Genomic DNA, 24,112 nt, shown 5'->3' on the forward strand with positions numbered 1-24,112 from the left:
AGGCTAGAACTGTTTTTGTAAAAATACTAAGATGTAACTTACTTTTTCCACTGCGTTAGATTTGCATGGATGGTGTCAAAGGAGTTGTGAGAGAAAATGCTTGTGCCTTAGCATGAATCATGGCAGGGCACCACTGTGCTAAATACTCAGTGTATTCTTCATCTCCAGGCATTTGCAATTTAACAACAAATATGCCAATTTCACTTGTCCTTGGCGAAGCAGTAAAAATTAGCTTTATTAAATCTTGACCCTTGAGTCCATGTGTGTGATGAAATGAGAAGTGTGCATAAAGCCCTTCTGCTCCATACCAGAGTATGCTGGTTCTGTCGAGGGAAAGGACTTTTGCAATTGTTTGAGTTCCAAGCTGAACTAGCCTCCCTTTTTTTATGGAGTTTCAGTTTTAATTGGAAAAATGACAGAAAGACTATGGTTTTTCAGACTTGGATCCTTGGCAGACATTTTCTTGAAAATGAGTGAGACTGTCTTTCAAAGAAAGCAAGCAGAAGTATTTGTTGCCACTTTTAAACTTCGAGCTTTTAAGCAAAAATGGAAACTTTGTCTTCCTCACCATAAGCTTAATATCTTCCTAATACTCAAAGACTTTTCTGATGAGATCAGTGGCAGTAATAACTAATATGATATTTTGACATACAGTGAAATGTATGCAGATTTGAAAAATCTGTGTAACTCCATAATTTCCAGATGACCAATTTGTGATGTCACAGTGGATGTCATGTATGGATAAAAGATGTACAGAATACTTTTTATTTTATTTTATTTTGTTTTTAGACTTTATTTATTTATTTGACAGAGAGAGAGAGAGTGAGAGCAGGAACACAAGCAGGGGGAGTGGGAGAGGGAGAAGCAGGCTTCCCATGGAGCAGGGGCTCGATGCGGGGCTCGATCCCAGGACCCTGGGATCATGACCTGAGCTGAAGGCAGATGCTTAACGACTGAGCCACCCAGGTGCCCCCCAAAACTACTTTTTTACTAAATTATTCATTTGTTTTGGAATGTAGTTATTTTGTGTTTTTTATGTTGACATGTAATGGGTTTATTGTTATTTTTAAATTAATTTATTTTAAATATTTTTGCTTTAATTCAAATATAGTAAGTATCATTATATATATCTCATGAAAAGAACCTCCTTTGGGTCTTGAATACTTTTTAAGAGTGCTGTATCCTTAGACCAAAAAATTTTGAGACTCACTGAAGAATGATAGAATGGGTAATAAAAGGGTAGATATTTAAATTTGTTAGGGTTTGGACTTTTAAGAAATATGAGTATATGAAGTATAACATTGACTGATTTTGTTTTTCTTTTTTTTCAAGATTTTATTTATTTATTTGAGAGAGAGAGAATGAGAGACAGAGAGCATGAGAGGGAGGAGGGTCAGAGGGAGAAGCAGACTCCCTGCCGAGCAGGGAGCCCGATGCGGGACTCGATCCCAGGACTCCAGGATCATGACCTGAGCCGAAGGCAGTTGCTTAACCAACTGAGCCACCCAGGCGCCCAACATTGACTGATTTTAAAAGTTATATACAAAAGACCTCTTAACGTTAAAAATGAAGATGTAAAGGTTAAAAATGTGTTGTTTTGAGAAATTGGCTCCTGTGACTGTGGACACTTGCATCTGACGGTGCAGGATGGCAGGCTGGAGACTTAGGGAAGAGTTGCAGCTGGAGTCCAAAGGCGATCTGCTGGCAGACTCCCTTCTTGCTGGGGGCGGGGGGGGGGGGGGGGGAGAGCAGGGAGCCATCAGTCTTGGTTCTATTAAGGCCATCAGTTGATTGGGTGAAGGCCCCCTCCTCCCTCCACATTCCGGAGGGTCATCTGCTTTGCTCAGAAGTCCACTGGTTGAATTGTTAATCTCATCTAAAAAACACCTGCAGAGAAACATCCAGGATAATGTTTGACCAAATGTCTGGGTGCTGTGGCCCAGCCAAGATGACACATCAAATTAACCATCACCAGTGTCTTTAAAACTTCTTGTTAGGGACAGCAGGCTTCCGGGTTTTGTTTTTGTTTTGTTTTGTTTTGTTTTTTTGAGTGTTTTATCATTTTCAAAAAGGTTTCAAGAAAACATGACAAAATGTCTAATATCTATTAAAACGCAGTGCAAGATATATAGGTGTTAAATTTCCATAGGTTTGACTTATTACATTAAATATTAGTGAGTGCTATCATATAGTGAAGAAAATGCTTGGAGAAGTAGTAGATGATTGCATGTGAACAGAGGAATGTTGCATGGTGGTGGTGAAACATTGTCTTTTGTATATTCATCAGTGGAAATACCAAACAGCATGGGTGGATATTGGCAAAGGAGGGATACAGCCTCGACACTGGAGAAATCCCTATATGAGCTATTATCTAACTCCTAAAAATTTTGCAGCCTTCATGCAGTCTTCCTAAAGCTTTTTAAAGAGTGTGGCCAGAGGATTCTCCCCTTGCATTCCTGTGAGGAACATAGTGATGAATTTTTTTTAGCCTCAGAATTACACCTAGTTCTACGACGGACACTGGGATGTGATTTTTTTTTCTCTTGACTTAGTTACTGCTTTAGGTTGCATCCTAACACAGAATTTTAACAGTTGGGATAGCAATAATTTATTTTCCTCTGTGAGGAGTGTCCCCGGGAGAGGCTTGTAACTAAAGTCTGCTGAGTACAGGCTCGGTAAGAGGCGGAGAACAGAGCAGATGCCAGGGCTGGGATCTTCGAGTCTACAAAGACAGGAGACCTTAAGTTTCATGGTTAGTAACACGAGATTAAAAATATAATAAATAGCTGATGTCTGACACTTAAATATATGCACATATGCTCTTACAGATCTGTGATCCCAGTAGAAGTGAGCAGTTTTATGTAAACACATTATTTGTGGAAGGAAAAATCCTGTTAAAGGAAAAGGCAGTTTGTCCTCATTAATAGTAGAAGAAATTCAGTAACACCAATGATGGTTGGTGACACCAGTGATCAGTTGTTGCTTATGAAATCACATAATTCTTAATGTTAGGGAAGGGAGGTTATTGCAGCATTATTAGTGCAGAACATTAAAATTGACTGAATACCTTAAAATAGGAGAATTTTAAATATCTATTGGTACAGAGTGTTTTTATGGAATCATTAATAATTTTGAGGAATTTATAATGTAAAGGTATGTTCAGTTCATGATTAAGGTTAAAAAAAAGTAGGATAGGTAACTACATTGGGCAATCCTAGTTTTATTTACATGTACTATACATCAACATGTATACGCATATAAAAGACTGAAAGGAAATGTATCAGTATAGTTAGAATCTCTAGCTGGTGCAGTTATGAACCATTATTGTTTTTTCTTAACAATTTTCTGTGTCCTCCACAGTCCAACGAATATCTTATTTTTAATAGAAAACAAATGCACGTTATTTTTATTAGAAAAATACATTATTTGGAGAGGAAGAATAGCAGGAGTTTTGTGATTTTTGGCTCTTTGTACATGTATGGTGACAAATAGTTTGAAAAATGGTCCAAATGTAACTTTTGATCAGTTTGATGAGAGCAGTCCATCCACACAAAAGGCCAGTTAGTGGTTCCCTAGAGGCAACCGAATATTCACCAGAACAGTTGTCAGACAGGCAGCCTTCTTGTTTAGTATGTGTGTATCAGTGTTTTGTGTTACTTCAGATATGAGAATGTTCCTTTGTTTTCTTTTAGCTATTTAAATCGTAAGTAATTTAATTCAACACTCTTTTACTCCTTTAGACTTCACGAAAGCCCCGTGAAGAGCGAGACGTGTCCCAGTGTGAAAGTGTAGCTTCCACTGTTTCTGCTCAGGAGGATGAAGATATTGAAGCTTCTAATGAAGAAGAAAATCCAGAAGACAGTGAAGGTATCTTAAAATCTTAAATTTAGTTGTGACTTCCACTAGTTCAAATATGTAATTAATAGCTTAGTCATTTTATTTAAGAATTGCTTCATTAAGGAAACAGTACATTCACTGTTTTCATAGAGACCTTAAACTTGAGCACAATGTATTTATTCATTCAGTCAGCAAATACGTATGTAGCACCTGTGATGGTCCAGTTGGTACGACTAGAAGATCTTTAAAATGGCAGTTCAGGGGCGCCTGGGTGGCTCGGTCAGTTAAGCGGCTGACTCTTGATTTCGGTTCAGATCATGATATCAGGGTTGTGAGATCGAGCCCCACGTCGAGCCCTGCACTGAGCATGGAGCCTGCTTAAGATTCTCTCTTTCCTTCTGCCCTTCCCCCCCCGCCCCCCACTGCTCGCTCACTCTCAAATAAATAAAATTTTAAAATCAAATAAAATGGCAGTCCGGCATCAGCAAGCTGTCTGCATCAATATCACTGCCACCTTTATGTGTCCAGTTAGTATCATTGATTACATTTCTCTCTTTATTGCAATGAGTTTGATTTATTTCAGTTTTTACAATGACTTACACATGTCACATTTATGTTTTCATATAAAAAGAATTAATGACGCTAGAAGCCCGGTAGAAAAGAATGTCAACCCAAGAAACTTAAGAACAGAAATAAAATCCTTTTTGTCACTTGAACAAATTAATGACCGTTTTCCGAAAAAGTAAATATTTTCTTGAGTTTTTGCTGATTAAACGTTCCTAACTTATTTCAATTGCATTACTATTAAAGTTTCTGTAGATTTCTTTTGTGAATTGACTGCTTATGAAGTGGGAATTTTCAGTGATTTTAGTAGCTCTTTATATATAATATCTTACATATGTTCATGCTTTGTATACACATATTTTCTCCATCTCATTCACTTTTTATTTTTAAATTACCAGAGTTTAAATTTTGTATGTAATTAGAGCTGCTTAAGTACGTTCCTTTGAAGGCGCTCAGATTTTAAGCTTAGGAAGTTCTATATCTTCCAGGAGTTTCAGAAATATTAGATTTCGTTTTATTTTTTTCTGCAAGTTGTTGATGGCTTTGAAACTTAAATTTTGTTTTGAATGGGTTTTGGCTTTGAACATTAAGTAGCTTTTTTTCTGTGAGGTTTTGTGGAAAATGAGGCCCGTGTGGCAGGAATGAAGAGAATACTGGAGCAGAAGAGTTTTGGTAAGACTCGGCTTTTAAAAAGCTCCCTCTGGTGTTGTTGAGACTGGTCTGAGGTGGAAGATAGGAAGAGTTGCTTCTGGACTATAGGGGCAGTCGAGCAATTGAACACAAGTGGATGGACTCAAGGGATATTTTTAGAGAGAAAAACAATGATATTTATCTTTGTAGGATATGGGGATAAATGAGAGGAGAATTAAAAGATTACTCCTTAAAAGGTTTCTGGTTTAATTAGACAGTAAACACTAGAAAAGAACCTGATTTGGATGTGTTGAGTCCACAGACTTAGTCTAGTGCAGGAAATACTGAATTTGTGATTCCTTTGAAATATCTAGGTAAAGATGTCAAAGATTAAAACGGTATTTATAAAGTGAAACCAAGGATGTGGGGAAAGACCCGGGTTACAGTGTTAAATTAAAAGTCCATGTAATGTTACTCTAGAATTTTCCTGTCTAGTGTCTGGTACTCACTAGATACATGTGGCTATTGAGCTCCTGAAATGTGGCTAGTCCAAATTGAGATGGGCTGAACATGTAAAATGTAATCAGATTTTTAAGACTTAATACCAAAAAAGGTAAAAATGTTATTACTAGTTTTCTATATTACTATATTTCCACATGATTACATGTTAAAAAGATAGTATTTCATACCTACTGGGTGAAATAAAATATGTTGTTAATTTATCTCTTTTTACTTTTTTAATGTGGCCACCGGAAAAATTAAAATTTTAAGCAAATGTAACTCATATTATGTTCCTGTTGGATGGTGCTGTTCTAGACTGTCAGGCTTCCTGGGTCAAAGGAAAAGCACAGCCACAGGCTGGTAGAAGTAATCCAAATACCATTTATGGGAATGGTTCTTGTTTAGTTTGGTTTTCATCTGTCTTCATTTTTCAAGTTTCATATAAATTTTATTTATTTACTTATTTATTTATATTTATTTATTTATTAAAAAAATATTCTTAAGAGTTCTTAGTTACTCAGTTACTCTCTACACCCAGTGTGGGGCTCGAGCTCACACGACCCTGAGATGAAGAGTTGTACACGCCACCGACTGAGCCAGCCAGGTGCCCCTCATATAAATTATTTTAGATATTAAAAGCTTTTACGCTTTCCATTTCAGAAGGTGAGGACCATTTGACCTCTCCCTTTCATGCTCTGGGAACAAACACTCTAGCTTCCCAGTGGCCATAAGACTTCACTGAGGCCATCCAAGGAGTATCATTCATCCCAAACAACTACTTTCAAGCATGGCTTCTAGTCACCACCTGAAACATGTTCATTATCAGATTTTTATGCCGTATCATTATCTTTAAGGTGCTGAAAATAGTTCTGATACAGAAAGTGCTCCTTCTCCTTCACCAGTTGAAGCTGTCAAGCCCAGCGAAGATAGCACTGACAATGCGACTTCTCGAGGAAACACCGCGCCTGGGGCTGAGCTTGAACCCAGCACAGAACCTGTACCCTGTGCATCTCCCTCCTCAGCAGTGCCAAGTGCAAAACCAGTTGAAAGTGAAAGTGCGGAGACGCAGGCGAACGACAGCATCACGGTGGAGGCAGAGCCAATGGACGTCGAACAGCAGGAGCATGGTGCTGAAGTGACTTCTGTCCTTGACCTCCCCACGGCTGCCAAATCAGACTCTGTAGACGTTGAGATGGGGGCGCCGGAAAACAATCCATCCAGAGTCGAAGGTGATACCAAAGAAGGAGACCTGGAGAGAGCCAGCACGAAGACAGAGCCTAGAGATGAGGACATGGTGGTGGCCCAGCAGATAGGCGCCCAGAGGCCCGAGCCCCAGTCGGACAATGACTCTAGCGCCACCTGCAGTGCGGACGAAGACGTGGACGGAGAGCCCGAGAGGCAGAGGTGAGACTCGCTCCTCCGATCCTCTCCTGTTCTTTGCTCTGTTGGAGGCTGACTGAGTCACAGGACGGTGCTGGCTGCAGGGATTATTCCTGTACGAATATCGGCAGCTTAGAGGTAGTCCGCATGCTTTTAATATTGGGTTATGATGTTGTTCATCTGTTTCAGTAACCAAGAACAGTTGTGTGATCATGAGTTTCCAATGAAAAAGATAATAATGTTTTTCTACACTGCTTGTTACATGCATTCTGTGTGTAGCTAAGAAGGGGATTTCATCTAACAAAACTTGTGATATGAGCCACGGACGGCTGCCGTTCCTGGTGTTGGAAGCGGTAGGATGTGGTGGTGCAGGCAGAGGCAAGGGGCATTGACTTGTTTGCTCCAAGACCATACGGCTTCAGAGCAGGGCCTGCTGTACCTGTGTGTTAGATAATAGAAAAGGTTGACGGTAGAAACATGTTAAGTGTTCTGAAAATATTTGAGAAAGCATAATTTAAATACAAGACAGTGGTAATTATCATGATCACTTTGTATATCAGTTAAAAGTTTAGATTATTCATATTTGTAATTTCAAATATATATAATACAGATTAATACAGAACTACTTTTAATCATTAATAATATAAAAATCTATCCTATCTTTATGGTTTTCATAAAAATTACGGTAAAGATTACAGTAAAATTACAGGAATAGATACTGCTTTATTTAATATATGTACTTGCCTTGGGATTTTCTTTTCCTTGAAAGAAACAGAATCACCTAGAATCACAGTAGAACATTTGATTGGCACACATTCTAGAAATGAATTTGACTAAAACATCATTTAATCAGAAACCAAATTCAACTCTTTTTTCTTTTTCTCCAACTGCCCATTTTTTAATAAGAAAGAGGCTAATAAGCCACTCAGCAGAGAGCCAAATTCTGTTCATCTAAGATGAGGATTATCTGTGTTTTCCACTATTAGTTTTGGTAACTATATTTACAAGTGAAGGAAAAATTAGGATGGTAGTAATCTTAAAGGAGGAACATCCTAAGAGCTGAACATGACAGTAGTCTTGAAATTCAGAAATTCCTTGTAAATATATGGTGACCTTCGAATAACACTCTACTTCAGTTCCAAACTATCATAATAACACTTCCAATTTTCTACAACTTTAATACCATCTTTATTCTTCATGTTAAGTGTTATTTTCTTTTATACATTCTAATTTTCTTATCAATTTGTACTTTTTAAAATGTTCATCTGCCCCCAATAACATTGGAAAGTCTGATACAGCCTGAAAGGTACGGCACTAGCGTATGATCTCCCCAGTTCACATATTGGGTGTCGTAAGCTCCAGCGTACATACTGAAACTGAGTGAAGCAGGCGGAGCGTGGGGTGGTGGGGGCTGTGGGGGACAGAGCAGCACGTGTGTTGGAAAGGGCAGCTACTACAAGTTCAGCATGTGGTTTCCACATGGGCATGCTGCTTCTGTGTGGCTCTTTCTTTCCACTCTTGATGAGAAACCAGGAGTCTGGAATTTGGGGTGAAATTCTCAATTTTAGTATGGTAGTGGGCAGATGTTTGAAAAAATACCCTATGATCCTGGCAAAACATCCTGTAACAGGTAACTAGTTTGTAATCTATGTTAGTGGTAGACTAGGACCTAATATTATAATGGAATATATTCGGACTGGATGGTTAGATGCAGATGATTAAACTCAGATAAATTTCAACCTATAAATCAATGTTAGGTTTCTTTACTTAGAAAATTAGCATTGTAGATTCCCCTTTTCCTTACTGTTCAAATATCTTCTAAGGCTGTGTTGTGTGTGTGTACATACATATTGACTTAGAAGGAATTATGATTAGGGGTGCCTGGGTGGCACAGTTGGTTAAGCAACGGACTCTTGGTTTTGGCTCATGAAGTGATCCCAGGGTCGTGTGATCAGGCCCCATGTTGGGTCCTGCACCCAGCACAGTCAGCTTGAGATTTTCTCTCCCCCTCCCTCTGCTCCTCCCCCTGCATGCACTCTTTCTCTCTAAAATAAATAAATCTTAAAAAAAAAAAAAAAGGAATTATGATTGTACATTTAAAGTCTTACATAAGAATATATTAATTTATCTTTTTTTTATTGCCAATTGCAGAATGTTTCCTATGGACTCAAAGCCTTCATTGTTGAACCCCCCTGGATCTATACTGGTCTCATCCCCAATAAAACCAAATCCACTGGACCTGCCACAGCTTCAGCACAGAGCTGCTGTTATCCCGCCAATGGTAAGTTTTCAAAGTGAGTAAGAGAAGTAAAGTTGAGAAAGACCTTTAGAGACATTTCTTCTCTTCTTTAATCAGTACTTGATTTTTAAAAAAATTATGGTAAAAAACACACAACATAAAATTTATCATCTTAACTGTTTTTAAGTATATGGTTCAGTAGCATTACATATATTCATGCTGTTGTGAAATAGATCTCCAGAACTTTTTCATCTTGCAAAAGTGAAACTCTCTTCCCATTAAACCGTAACTCTCTCTTTCCCCTCCCCCAGCTCCTGACAACCACCATTCTACTTTCTGTCTCTCTGAATTTGGCTAGATACCTCATATAAGTGGAATCATACGGTATTTGTCTTTTTGTGACTGGCATGTTTCACTCAGCATAAAGTCCTCAAGGTGCATCCAGGTTGTAGTCATAATCTTCCTTTCTAAGACTGAGAATATCCCATTGTATGTATATACCACATTTTGTTTAGCCATTCTGTCGCTCTATTTGCTTTTTCAAATGGATTCATTGTGATGGTTGGTTGAAATGGTGATTTCCATTTCGGAAAGAAAAAACACCAAAGGAGTGTAATCCTCTAGCCATAAATATTCGTAAGCTTTGTTTTTGTTTTGTTTTCCTGGAAGACAGTAGTAGAATAAATATATAACTAGGTTTTAAATATCTAGAATGAATTCTAGAGATTATGGCTAACTTCAGGATACAATTCCAAATCTAGTTTTATTTACATTTTACTTCAGTAATCTCTGCAAGTTTGACTCTCTTTTGACACTGAATTCCAAACTAGGTTATCGCTCCTTTACTTAGTAATGTTTTAGCTGTTGCTTTACTTCAGGGGATAAAAATTTGTTCTTTCTCACATGATAATTGATAAAAGTTAAGTGTGTGCTTATGATGGACTCACACACAAAAAATCATTAAACATTTGTTCGTTCATTGATTTACTCAGATGGACTTCTATTGAGTGCCCAGTTCAAGACAACATTGTTAATGCTGTATGGAATATTTATATATCATAATCTCTGACTTCAAGAAACATAGAGATTGCTCTTGATAAGAAGACAGAAAAAAACTTAAAATGAATTATAAAAATGTGATGCTCTGTTAAGTTAAAAAATGTAGTATGGTCATTTCAGAGGAAGGAGAGCTTCCTTCTTAATAAGACAACTAAGGAAGACTCCACATAGGAAATAATATTTTTTGGACCAAAACAGTTCATTTGGCTTTATGGCAACAGGAGGAAGTGCCATGTTTACATAAAAGCCAAAGCACGAGGGCAAGAAAATTATGTGTATGTTTTGGGCTCAGTGAAAAATTCTACTTACAGTAGCAGAAAAGAACTATGGAAGTCTTTATTTAGATAATAGGTTCTGAAAAACTCAGATCTCTACTCTTTCCCAAAATTTTTTGTATTCATGAAGTAATGGACTGTGTTAGGGGCTGTTTATTTAGTATTGAACCAAATAGGTTGGGTTCTTTCCTTCCTGAGTGAGAGAGACAGAAAATAAACAGAAAAACCAGCCATATTATTGTGAATTGTGCTATTGTAAGCGCTGTGTACCCTGAAAGAAAGAAACAGGGCTGCTGTAAGGAGGAAAATGGGAAGGGACGGTTAGGGATGGCCTGTCTGAAGACGGAACATTTAACACCCATCCTGTTGTGTGAGTTGGTTGTGGGAGGTAAGGCGGATCAGTCAAGGATGTCTGCCAGGTTTCTGGCTTAAGCTGTTAAGGTTCCGTTTCCTAAAAGGGAGGTCACTGAAGGAGAAGCACTGAATGTAGGAAATGAAGAGTTCCTGTTAAATCCAAGTTTTGAGGTGCTTTGAGATACCCAAGTGGAGTTGTTAAGCAGCCATTCTGTGAGTATGGGACTTGGAGCAAACGTCTTAGAAATAGAAATTGAAGAACCATTAACATATAGATGACATTTAAATGCACAGAAGTGGGTGTGATTATCTAGAGAGAACCTCGAGAGGAGGGCTAGGAGCCAGGGCTGAGCCACCAGGGGTTTGACCATCTGGAAGTTAAAAGCAGACAGCAGTGTTTTAGTTTCTGATTTTGATCTCTCTTCTGTGATTTATATCGTGTTCAGTTCTGAAAGTAAATGTTCAGCACTTTAAGCCTTTTATTAAAACTTGAAGAGTACTTTGATCAAAAAGTGGCAAAATCACATCAACCAGTACGTTACAGAAATAAGCATTATTTGTAACAAAGGGTCGTTGTTATGTTGGTCATTGGCGTATCTAGATTTTTGTCTTCCTGTAGGTTTCCTGTACCCCATGTAATATACCAATTGGAACCCCAGTGAGCGGGTATGCCCTCTACCAGCGACACATTAAAGCAATGCATGAGTCCGCACTCCTGGAAGAACAGCGGCAGAGGCAAGAACAGATAGATCTGGAATGCAGAAGTTCTGCAAGCCCCTGTGGCACCACCAAGAGTCCAGACAGAGAGTGGGAAGGTAGGTAGAGCTGTCCCCGCAGAGAACTTCTCTGACGGGAAACAGAACTATTCTCCAAAGTAGTGTCCTTTGTGCTTTGCAGTTTATTTGCATGTCAAGTGATTAATTGCTCTTGTCCCTCTTGTCTGCAACACAAAATTCCTTTAAACTGACCTCAGTTAAACTTTTGAGGAATGTTACTAGTATTGACTACTCACAGGCGGCAGTAGCATGTGTAATGGTTTTTGTTAATACGAGTTTTCTGATATTTATCTCTCTGCTGGAGGACTGTAAAAGCCATGCTTTCTGCTCCATTCATCTGACTTTTCGGAGTGAGAATTGTTATCCTGTCCTCCAAGCAAATCTCATGTGACAACAGGGTAATACTCATTCTCTAATATGATGGGAGACAACTTGGCGTATAGCGTCAGTCGTAGCCTGACGCAGCCCTCACCCCAGCCTTCACCACTTGTGTGGCCAGGGACAAGTCCCGTAACTTTTCTGACTTTAGTTCTGTCATCTGTAAATTGCAAGTTATAGATCGATCCATCCATCCATCTGTCTGTCTGTATTTCTTTCTTACTGAGATCACAACCCATAAGAAAGAATCAGCATTCAGTATCATCTTGTAACACGTGGCTCAGCGTTATTCTTTACATAATATTATATGTAATACAGATACAATTTATAATAATAATTAGTGTACCAATATGTACATAGTATAATAGATACCACAAAGGGGCTGTTACCATTGTTATTTCAAGTGACAAATTCGAGTTGTATGTGCTTTTTTTTTTTTAAGATTTTTTTTATTTTTAAGTAATCTCTACACCCAACATGGGGCTTGACCCCACAACCCTGAGATCAAGACTCCCCCACTCCACCTACTGAGCCAGCCAGGCACCCCTATGCATGTTCTTTTTAGTTGTGTATGATACACTCAGTTTCTTTTAAAAGCGGGGGGGCGGGCACGATTTCTAAATTGTAATAAATTCTTCTGGCATGATTAGGAAATGGCACATGTGTTCTGGTTGATGGTTGACTTATGCTATGATATGCTTAGAATATAAGACTGTTAAGGTCTTCGTTACTGTGGTTTAGATTTTTTGGTAATGATTCAAAAGACTTTGCAGTACTTTACATAGATAAGTAAGAACAGCTAACTGTAGAATGTCATGCATTTCAAGGACTATTTAATATAAAATAGGAACTGTGGTACTTAACGAATCTTGACCACCCCCCCCAGTTACACCCAGTTATACCAGTAATGAGTTATTATATGGCACACTGAACTATGTTAGAGTTTTAAACATAAAATTGCTGGTGTTTTAAGTATAAATCTTACCCTAGTAAAAACATGAACCAGAGTAGTTAATACCCAGCAAGGCTGGGGGTATAGTAGGTGCTAAATGAATATTTCTTTCTTTTTTTTTTTTAAAGATTTTATTTATTTATTTGTCAGAGAGAGGGAGAGAGCGTGCACAAGCAGGGGGTGTGGCAGGCAGAGGAAAAGGGAGAGGGAGAAGCAGACCTCCCCAAGCAGGGAGCCCAATGTGGGACTTGATCCCAGGAACTCGGGATCATGACCTGAGCCAAAGGCAGATGCTCAACCGACTGAGCCACCCAGGCGTCCCAATGAATATTTCTTGAATGAAGGTAAAAACGTTGATGATTTGGGAGCTTTTAGTATTTAGTATTTAGAATCCTCAGTTGCTAACTCAGTAATTGACGCAGCTTGTACTCAGTAATTACATGTTGAAGGAATGAATTAAATGGAGTATAAATGGACTTAGCAGAAGCACTTGTCTTTTGAGCAGTCCAGCTATGAGAAAATCTATCATGATGAGAATGATAAATTTTAGAGTAATTTAAAAGTCTTTTGATGTATTCCTTACATAAATGATTTAGAATAAATGTTGGGAGAAGAATTAAAACCTAGAAAAAATCTTTTCTTTTTTCTTTAAGATTTTATTCACTTATTTGACAGAGAGAGTTAGTGAGAGCAGGAACACAAGCAGGGGGATTGGGAGAGGGAGAAGCAGGCTTCCCGCCGAGCAGGGAGCCTGATGCGGGGCTCAATCCCAGGACCCTGGGATCATGACCTGAGCCGAAGGCAGACGCTTAACGACTGAGCCACCTAGGTGCCCCAAGGACCTCAATATCTTTTCTTGATCTACTTTACGATCTTGATCTAAATTACTTTGGAAGCTGGAGAGACTGAATCAGACTAGAGCCCAAATTCTGAGCCTCTAAACAATGAACTACATTTCTCTGTGGTCAGTCACATTAATCCATGTAGTTTAGATGAAAGTGGTATCCTAATTTTAATCATAATGCGGTGGTCTTAAAACCATACTGTAATTATATTTTTTATTAATGTGATACTGAGGTGTTTATTAATACATCAGTTTGGTTCAAGGTGACTCCAGAAACTGGGGTGGTTGATTACATTTTATCTCAAGGTTATGTTTTATTTTAGCTCATCTATAATGTGTAGTTATTTAAGGAAGTGCCTGAAGACTCTCCTGAATTTATAGCTATCCATAGTTCAGTATAAAGGATAAGTTCCCTTATACTTACACATCTCCCTTGTATAATCATATACTTGCATTTAAATTGCTTGTATGCAGAATGTTTGATACAAATGTTTTCAATGCATCGCCATAGAAGAGTTTATAGAATGTTAAATATAGTGAGAATGTGGATTTACCTATGAACCGTCACCAAACTGGTACAGTTTACTTGAATTAGGACCATGGTTTTGACTTTTCCCTTCATGGTCTCATTTAGAAAGTAACAGGCAGCATGTGTTTGATTGTATTCATCGTAATGTTAGTGAGTGGCAGAAATAATTATTGTAGGTGTACCCTTTTTAAGTGGTGTAAGCCTTTACATCTGTAGAAACACTTGGGAAAAACCTGAGAGAACAGTTGTTTTCACTTTCCAGGAGCATTTACACAAGGTAACCCCTACTTCAGCATGAAGCCTTTTTTTCTGGAGTGAGGAAACTCAAACATACACATGTGGAGAGTTAGAATTGAACTTGAAATGCAGGTTTAACAGAATCAGTTCAGTCCAATTAAGAGTTAATCCTTCTCTGCAACTGAATCTAGTCTGTTTATTTTGTTGTTTATTTATTTTTTCAGCTCTGAGTACATGAAGATTTAAATACCTGTATTTAGAACCATCTAAATTTCCACTTTAACACTACCTTGACAAGATAGTTTCCACATTATTAGAAACTTACTGGAAATGGTAAAACAGTCACACAGAATTTATAATAATAACTTTACCATGTTAAATTCTCTAGAAAGGAAGACATGATTTTCTTTTGGTTTATTTTATAAATCTGCACAGCATTGGGACATTTAATCTAATTCGTTATATCAATGTGTCTAAGAAGGGAAGAGTACCATCATCTTGATGGATACCCCACAGGCATCTGAAATTCAATGCCCAGTGCTTTAGGGAGACATTATTGCCACATGGTTTCGAGCTCAGAGTCAGGCTTACACTGCTGGTAGGGTGACCTTGGCTGGGCAATACGGTGTGATTCTTTTGAGGTTCAGTTTCCTCATCTGTGAAATGGTGTTAATCATCCCGTGGGGCATGAGGGCTCAGTGAGATAATTCATGTAATTCACAGTGCTCCGCACAGAGTACATCATATTAGCTGGTATTACTAGAATTGTTTCTGGTTTTTAAAAATACCTGAGTAAGCTAGAGAACTATTTATGCCTTGTGCTAATGAGTCTTTACCCAATTACAAACCTTCCACTTAATAGTGAGATGCTAGAGACCTTCTCTTGGGATAGAAACTATCAGGTGCCAGCTATTACTTACTGTAGTGCAGTAAAGAAAAAACGAAACAGAAATAGAAAGTAGCTCTTTGAAGGGAGAAGGTAAATCATTGTTCACAGGAGAAGATTATCCACCTAGAAAGCCTACAAGAACCAACTGAAAAGTGATTAGAACAAAAAGGAAAGTTCATTAAGTTTCTCAGAAAAAAAAAGGGTCTCCAGAAATCCCCATCTTTCTTTCCTATAGATCTGCAGTAATCATTTATACAAGTAAACTCATGCATATGAAAAAGATGGCTTTCCTAGCAACAAAATGTAAAATACCTACAAATAATTTTTAACAAGGAATTTATAAATAAGACCTATACAAAAAAGTCTAGATTACTCGGTTAGAAAGCTCATTATTATAGAGCATCAGGTGTCTTGTATTCATAAATTTAATGCAAGTCTAATGAAAATTCCAGTGACATCTTGTTTGGAGAATGATTTTAAATTTTGATTTATCTGGAAGAATAAATGGATAAGACTAGGTAAGCAAAAGAATAAGAAAATGAATGGGAATTTGCTCTGGCAGACATTAAAATAACCCACATTTAAGTGGTTTGGGTTACATATGATTTTCCTTCTCCTCTTTGTGCTTTTCTGATTTTCCAAAATTACAATGTCAATTTTATTTTAAAAAGGAAAAAAATTATATAATATATATAATTATATGTATTCTTGTTTTTTTTTTAAGATTTTATTTATTTATTTGAGAGAGAGAATGAGATAGAGAGAGCATGAGGAGGGGGAGGGTCAGAGGGAGAAGTAGACTCCCTGCTGAGCAGGGAGCCTGATGCGGGACTCGATCCCGGGACTCCAGGATCATGACCTGAGCCAAAGGCAGTCGCTTAACCAACTGAGCCACCCAGGCCCCTGTATTTTTAAGTCTTAATGTGACTGCATATCTGATATGCCCTTTAAATACTTAAGTTTTTTTATACTTTATGTGGAGGTAAATTATATGGAGTAATTTCTTGTTTCAAGATTTTATTTATTTATTTGACAGATACACAGCGAGACAGGGAACACAAGCAGGGGGAGTGGGAGAGGGAGAAGCAGGCTTCCCGCTGAGCAGGGAGCCTGATGTGGGGCTCGATCCCAGGACCCCAGGATCATGACCTGAGCTGAAGGCAGACGCTTAATGACTGGCCACCCAAAAGCCCCTGGAGTAATTTTTATAGCATTCTGGTAGTAAAATTCATAGTTTTATAAGTGTGTGTAGGTTTTTTTGGATTAGTTTGATCTGTGTCTTCTAAGAAAGACCTCTTCCGTTTCTTAATTATGTTTATTTCTCTGAATATTAAGTGGTGTGTTTCAGCAGGCTAAATATAAAGGGCGGAAATTCTCAGAGATATGACTAACTCAAGCAAGGCTTGAATTTACCACATGGCTGGATAATCTGATGTTTGCCTGTTGTGATCTTTACTGCATGTGAAAACACTTGGTTTTCCTAAGAAGAAGAAAGATGTTCTTTTCCTTTAAAGGGAAACATCATAATTGAATTTTTGAGGGTTTTATTAGGTCATAGTGATGGTGCATACACAGAAGATTTAGATGTATAGGGTTTTTAAACATCTCTGTGAGTGGACTCCCCACCCCCCCAGAATCTTAGATTTTAATATTAGTGTATATAGTCGGATCTGCCCCTGGATGGTGTGGGCTTGGTCCTTTCACACTTACTATTTTAATTTGGGGTTCTTCCCTTATCTTGATAACTTTAACTTTCATAGGAAAATCAGTCGCCTATATGCCTTATGCTGAGGTCAGACGTGCTCTAGAACAGGAAGCACAGATGCACAGTACTGCAGCAAGGTCAGCCTCACCGTGTAGGCTCTCTCCGAGAGAAGTCAGTAAAGCCGCTCCACAGCCTGATATGAGTGCAGCCCGCAATAGTGTCCCGCCAGGTAAATATTGTTCCTCTGCGCAGTGGCTGCTGGCCATCTCCCAACAGATGCTAGACTCGGGTGGTCTGAGCTCGTGAACAAACTGCCTTTCCCAGACGTGTCCTTCCTGTTTCAGAATTATTTTCTTGTTTCTGTGCATCTATCGTCTGTTGTATTCAGTTGAGCTTCACTGGGCCACTGGGAAATTCGTGTTCACACGTGTATACTGTGACACTGACTGGCTTTTAAGAGTACATGTACTTTGAAAAAATCTTTAGGTCCCCTCCCCGACCGCAAGAAATTCAGGTCTGTGAGAGCCAGGAGCAGTAAATATTTCTCCAAGTAGGCAAAATGTAGAGAGGGTGTCCAGCTGGTGGTTGGCCATGTCTGTGCGTTCTCCAGAGTTGGAGTATCAGCTGCGTCTTAAGAAGCAGGTCCAAAGAGTGATGGAGAGAGAGAAAAGATTGGGAAAGGTTGTCATTTGCCTATGCTAAGCAGAGATAGTTTGAAATGAACATCATCTTAAAAGCTCTGCTTTCACAGGGAGTTGAATATTTCAGCCTCATAAATACCACGTGTGACCTGAATATGTATATGGATTTAATTCAAGTGAAAGAGAAATTCAAAATAGAAATGTTCCTCCTCAGCCTCATCTTGCACTTAAAATTCAGTGTGTGATATGAAAATTCGGGAATGACTGAGATAGGTAGAGTGTTGCAAACTATGAAATTGCCGATTTTAAATCATTTTTTTCCTCCCCTTCAAAGTCCTGCAGCCTGCTCCGCATCAAGTGATAACTAATCTCCCTGAAGCGGTTCGGCTTCCGACAACTCGACCCACCAGGCCACCTCCTCCTCTCATCCCATCATCCAAAACCACAGTGGCTTCAGAAAAACCATCTTTTATCCTGGGAGGCTCCATCTCACAGGTAAAATGCCTTCCCTGCCCAGGAAATTTCTGTTGAGTATTGCTTTGGTAAAAGTTCTCCCCTTTCTGTCCCTAATTTGTCAGAGTCTTAATAAATACAAGTTTGTCTGTATGTGAAGAGACGGTGACCAGAAAATATGGCAGTCATCGTACTCTGTGCCACACACAGGAAGTTTGTGTGAGTTGGGTGCCCAAAGTGAGTGGCCGCGGCACACCGTCTGGTTTGACTTAGGAAAGGCACTTTTGTGCCCTGAGGTTTAGTGTAGCGAAGATGGAAGAGGAATCTTTTCAAGTACCAAAATATGTGTGGACTATTGTGAAGGCTCTAAGTATTACATTGTACATGACTGATAAGCCCCAGTTCATTCTGACTTTGAGAGAGCTTGTTTGGAGGTTCTAGCAGGGGAGCGCAGCTACTCGTATACCCTTGACCGAAGAACGGTCCTCCTCTATCGGGGAAGGTCGTCCTCTTCGACCGAGCGCGCAGCTTCGGGAGGGACGCACATGGAGCGGTGAGGGAGGAAGGGGACACCCGCCTCGCCAGCCAGATCAGCCGAATCAACCCTGGCGATCAATGGGGTGACAGATGTCGCAGCCAGATCGCCCTCACATCCCATTCTGACTTTGGCCACTATATCTTCCCCCCCCCGCCCCTGGTGCATTATTGTATACATACATATATATATACGTATATATATTTTTTAATATGGCCTTATCTTAATGGTTGAAAAGTTTTGACCAATGTGCACGATCAGCAGCAGCCACTCTCCTGTCAGGTTATAGAACCATTTCATCACCTCCGAAGGTTTTCTTAGCCCCTTGTGCCTGAAGCAACCACTGGTTTGCTTCCTATTAGCACAGATTAGTTTTGCCTTTTCTAGAACTTCATATAAATGAACTCATACAGTGTGTACCCTTCTGTGTCCGCTTTCTTTAACTTAACATAATGGTTTTAGGGATTCATCCTGAGCTATTTCTAGTTTTTGGCTGTGGTGAATAAAGCTGATATGTACATTCTTGTACTGGCTCTTTATAGACATTTGTTTTCATTTCTCTTGTGTAATCAATCCCCTGAGGGAGGAATTGCTAGATATATGTGTGTTTTACTTTATAATATCCCAGAGTGGGTCTACTGCTACCCGCAATGTGTAAGCCTTCATTTTGCTTCATTTGCTTTTGGCCATCTTTTTTATTTTAGTCATATTTCATTGTGGCATTTAGTTTGCATTTCCCTGGCAGCAGATGATGCTGAGCACTTTTTTGTATGCTTATTGGTCATTTATACGTCTGATTGCGAAGTGACTGTCTTATTAGCTGTTTTTATTGGGGTTTTTTTGGTTAGTAGATTGTAGAAGTTCTTTATTATGGATGAAAGGTCTCTGTTATATATTAAAATATTTTCTTTTTTTTATGGCTTGTGTGTTTTGTTACTGCTGTGTTTTGATGAGCAGAAATTTTAAATTTTGATGAAGTCCTTATACAAATTTTTTTTTCTCCTATGGTTAATTCTTTTTCTCTAAGAAATCTTTGTTTCATGCTTGTGGAAATATTCTTGCGTTTTCTTCTGAAAGCTTTATAGTTTGGGCTTTTACATTTAGGTTTGTGATCCACGTGAAATTAATTTTTATGTGCAACGTGAGATCAGGATCAGCATTCAGTTATCCTTTTGGATTTGCAGTTCCAGGAACACCGGTTAAAAAGTCTTTTCTTTCTCCAATATGATCTCTTTAGTGCCTTTGTCAGAAATGATTTGGCTCTATGTTTGGTCTATTTCTGGACTTTCTGTTCTGTTCAGTTGATCTACTTGCCCACACTTTTATCAGCATCACAGTTGTGATTATTGTAGCTTTATGGTAAGTCTTGAAATCATGTGGGTAGGGGTCCTTTAAGGGCTTTTATTTTTCAGGATTGCTTTGGCTCTTCTATGACTTTGGCATTTCCATATAAATTATAAATGTCAGTTTCTAACGAAAATTCTCCTGGGATTATGGTAAAGGATTGCATTAAATTTATAGATTATTTTGGGTTAGAAATGAAGATCTTAAGAATGTTGAATCTTCGGGTGCCTGGGTGGCTCAGTGGTTAAGCATGTACCTTCGGCTTAGGTCGTGGTCCTGGAGTCCTGTGTTCGAGTCCCGCATTGGGCTCCCTGCTCATTGGGGAGCCTGCTTCTCCCTCCCCCACTCCCCCTGCTGTGCTCTCTGTCTTTCTCTCTCTGTCAAATAAATAAATAAAATCTTTTTTTTTTTTAAAGATTTTATTTATTTATTCATGAGAGACAGAGAGAGAGAGAGAGAGAGAAGCAGGCTCCCAAGGAGCAGGGAGCCCGATGTGGGACTCGATCCCAGGACTCTGGGATCATGACCTGAGCCGAAGGCAGATACTTAACCATCTGAGCCACCCAGGCGCCCCTTAAATAAATAAAATCTTAAAAAAAAAAAAAAGGAATGTTGAGTCTTCTAATCCATGAACATGTTTATATTTCCATTAATTTATGTCTTTAATTTCTCAACAGTATTTCAAAGTTTTCACTGTAGAGGTTTTGTTAGATTTATTTTCAGTTAATTTGATGATTTGTAATGTATTTTATGTTTTTATAAATATTTTTTAAAATTTCATTTTCCAGTTCTACAGGTATATAGAAAAAGTTGATTTTTTAAATCTTTATCTCCTGCAACATTACTTATTTGCTTCTTATTTGTTTTGTTGGTTGTTTTTTTTTTGTTTTTTTTTTTTGGAGGGAGAGTGAATTTCTTAGGATTTTCTATGTGAGCGTGTCATATGCAAATCAAGATAGTTTTACTTCTTCCTTTCCAGTCCTAGTGCCTTTTCTTTTTCTTTTTCTTTTCTTTTTTTTTTTTTTTAAGATTTTATTTATTTGACAGAGACACGGCGAGAGAGGGAACACAAGCAGGGGGAGGGGGAGAGGGAGAAGCAGGCTTCCCGCAGAGCAGGGAGCCTGATGCGGGGCTCTATCCCAGGACCCTGGGATCATGACCTGAGCCGAAGGCAGACGCTTAACAACTGAGCCACCCAGGCGCCCCCCTAGTGCCTTTTCTTTTTCTTGTTTTATTGAACTGACTAGGGTAGAACTTTTAGTACAATTTTTTTTTTAAAGATTTATTTATTTATTTATTTGAGAGAGAGCAGGGAGGAAGTGGGGAGAGGGAGAGCAAATCTTAAGTAGGCTCCCTGCTGACGGAGGAGCTAGGAGCCTGATATGGGGCTCAGTCAGCCCAGTGTGGGGCTTGATCCCACAACCCTGAGATCATGACCTGAGCTGAAATCAAGAGTCAGATGTTTAATCGACTGAGTCACTCAGGGGCCCCATAGTACAGATTTTAAAAGAAGTGGTGTGGGCGCCTGGGTGGCTCAGATGGTTAAGCGTCTGCCTTCGGCTCAGGTCATGATCTCAGGGTCCTGGGATCGAGTCCCGCATCGGGCTCCCTGCTCCTTGGGAGCCTGCTTCTCCTTCTGCCTCTCTCTGTCTCTAATGAATAAATAAATAAAATCTTTAAAAAAAAAAAAAAAAGAAGTGGTGAAGAGGATATGCTTTCCTTGTTGCCCATTTTAGGAGGGAGGCATTCAGTATTTAACTGGTAGGTATGTTAACTATAAACTTTTTTTTAAGATTTTATTTTTATTTATTTGACAGAGAGAGAGACAGCCAGAGAGTGAACACAAGCAGGGGCATTGGGAGAGGGAGAAGCAGGCTCCCTGCTGAGCAAGCAGCCCGATGTGGGGCTCGATCCCAGGACCCTGGGATCATGACCTGAGCTGAAGGCAGACGCTTAACTACTGAGACACCCAGGCGCCCCAACTATAGACTTTTCATAGGTGTCTTTTCTAAAGATTGAAGAGACTTCCTTATATTCTTTTTTGCTGAGAGTTTGTTTTTTTGTTTTCCTCTAATTTTTGTACTTTTCAACTTCAGAATTTCTTCACAGTTCTTTTCTTTTCTTTTTTTTTTCTTTTCTTTTTGTTGATATTCTTTGGGGAAACATCGTTTTCATACTTTCCTTTGTTGATTTTCAAGGCTACCAGTGAGCTTGGTGGGGAGCATATGGGAGAGGAAATAGAGCAAGTTCAAATGCCACAAAGCTCACTCTTCTTACCTAGATATTGCCAGTCTTCTTGAATAAATGCATCCAGATTTCCACAAGCCTTTGGTTAATTTCCAAATTGAAAGGTTGATTCTTACAATTTTTGCTGGTTTTCTGGTTGCCTTTATGGAAGAGCGTTTTCAGAAGTCCTTACTCTGCTGTTTTCACTGATGTCCCTATCCTGTAACAATTTTAAGAGGAATAAATATTGTTAATAATAGTAGCTTACATTTTGAGTGTACTGTTAAGTGCTTTATTTATGTAATTTGTTAACAATAAATAATAGTTATATGAAATTTATGGTGATTTCAGAAGACATATCTTGCTCCCTTTAAAAATATTTTTAATGTGGGGCGCCTGGGTGGCTCAGTAATGTTCAGCATCTGCCTTCGGCTCAGGTCATGATCCCAGGGTCCTGGGATCCAGCCCCACATCTGGCTCCCTGCTTAGCGGGGAGCCTGCTTCTCCCTCTCCCTCTGCTGCTCCCCCTGCTTGTGTTCCCTCTCTCGCTGTGTCTCTCTGTCAAATAAATAAATAAAATCTTTAAAAAAATTTTTTTTAAATATTTTTAATATAAGCAATCTATATAAAGATTTTCTTGCTTTGCAAGTACTTGTTCTTAATTTTGGGCAGTGGGGATGTAAATTCTTATAAACAGAAACATGAACATTAAATTTATTGTTGACCTTGTGAGAAGACAATGTTATTTTAGTCCTTTAAAATTATTTTTAGGGAACACCGGGCACTTATTTGACTTCTCATAATCAGACTTCCTACACTCAAGAAGCAGCTAAGCCCTCAGTCGGCTCTATCTCTCTCGGACTGCCGCGGCAACAGGAATCTGCCAAATCAGGTCAGTGAGTAAATACTCAAAACATTCCTGCGCTTGCAGCATCACGGGCAGTAATTCAGCCTTGATCTCTCTTTATTTCTCTCGCTTTGGTCCATAGCTACTGTGCCCTACATCAAGCAGGAAGAATTTTCTCCCCGAAGCCAAAACTCACAGCCTGAAGGTTTATTGGTCAGGGCACAGCACGAAGGAGTGGTCAGAGGTAAAATACGCTGTTTGGCAGAAATATTAAACTTTTGTTCCCAATAAATGTATTAAAGTAAGTCACTAATACGTTTTAATGTTGGGTTTTTAAGTTAGAGCCTTTACATTCTAAATTTTTCCTTCTGAATAAAAATAATTAAAAACTTTGAAATTCCATATTTCAGCAATCCTTTTTAATAATTGCAATATTATTTTAAAAGTAGATTTCAGTAAAACACCACTATTCTTTTTGTACTGCTGTTTCCTTCTCTTACCCCTCTTCTAAGTGGGGGCTGAGTTTTGTGTGTTTGCAGTGGTAGAAGGTGTAATATGCTAATCATTTTGGTTTCATTCAGGTACCACAGGAGCCATTCAAGAAGGAAGTATAACTCGGGGAACGCCAGCCAGCAAAATTTCCGTGGAAGGCATCCCGTCCCTGCGGGGCTCGATCACTCAGGTTAGTTGTGATCATTCCTGATACACTGGACAGTAGCTAATGAGAAAACTGGAAGTCAAGTCTCAAGAGCTCTAGCTGTTCCAGCAGTGTAGTTCTGGGGTTAAGTTGCTCATTGTTCTGGATTATGGGACTGGGTCTCAATGGTAATAAACCCAGATCCGTAAACTGTCTGCAGAAAGACATTAATGTGATCATTTTGACCACCAGCTATATTATCTAGTCTGTGGGTCATTTG

The 24,112-nt window shown here is 38.9% G+C and overlaps 1 protein-coding gene across 10 annotated transcripts in view; it reads left to right on the plus strand.

Moving 5' to 3' along the window:
• Positions 1–24,112, plus strand: part of NCOR1 (nuclear receptor corepressor 1) — a 159,583-nt gene that overhangs the window by 99,413 nt on the left and 36,058 nt on the right. For 9 of the 10 annotated variants that reach the window (XM_034989667.1, XM_034989666.1, XM_034989664.1 and 6 more), the window contains 9 exons: positions 3,741–3,867; positions 6,387–6,936; positions 9,064–9,193; positions 11,459–11,654; positions 17,205–17,378; positions 18,125–18,285; positions 23,120–23,240; positions 23,338–23,439; positions 23,777–23,877. In XM_034989667.1, coding sequence (XP_034845558.1) covers positions 3,741–3,867; positions 6,387–6,936; positions 9,064–9,193; positions 11,459–11,654; positions 17,205–17,378; positions 18,125–18,285; positions 23,120–23,240; positions 23,338–23,439; positions 23,777–23,877 — 1,662 coding nt within the window. The remainder of the gene's footprint in view (positions 1–3,740; positions 3,868–6,386; positions 6,937–9,063; positions 9,194–11,458; positions 11,655–17,204; positions 17,379–18,124; positions 18,286–23,119; positions 23,241–23,337; positions 23,440–23,776; positions 23,878–24,112) is intronic. The other variant, XM_034989671.1, reaches the window with a different exon arrangement.

The sequence above is a fragment of the Mirounga leonina genome, unplaced genomic scaffold (genome assembly GCF_011800145.1).
Source record: "Mirounga leonina isolate KUSES-001 unplaced genomic scaffold, KU_Mleo_1.0 Mir_488, whole genome shotgun sequence".
In the NCBI taxonomy this organism is placed as follows: domain Eukaryota; kingdom Metazoa; phylum Chordata; class Mammalia; order Carnivora; family Phocidae; genus Mirounga; species Mirounga leonina.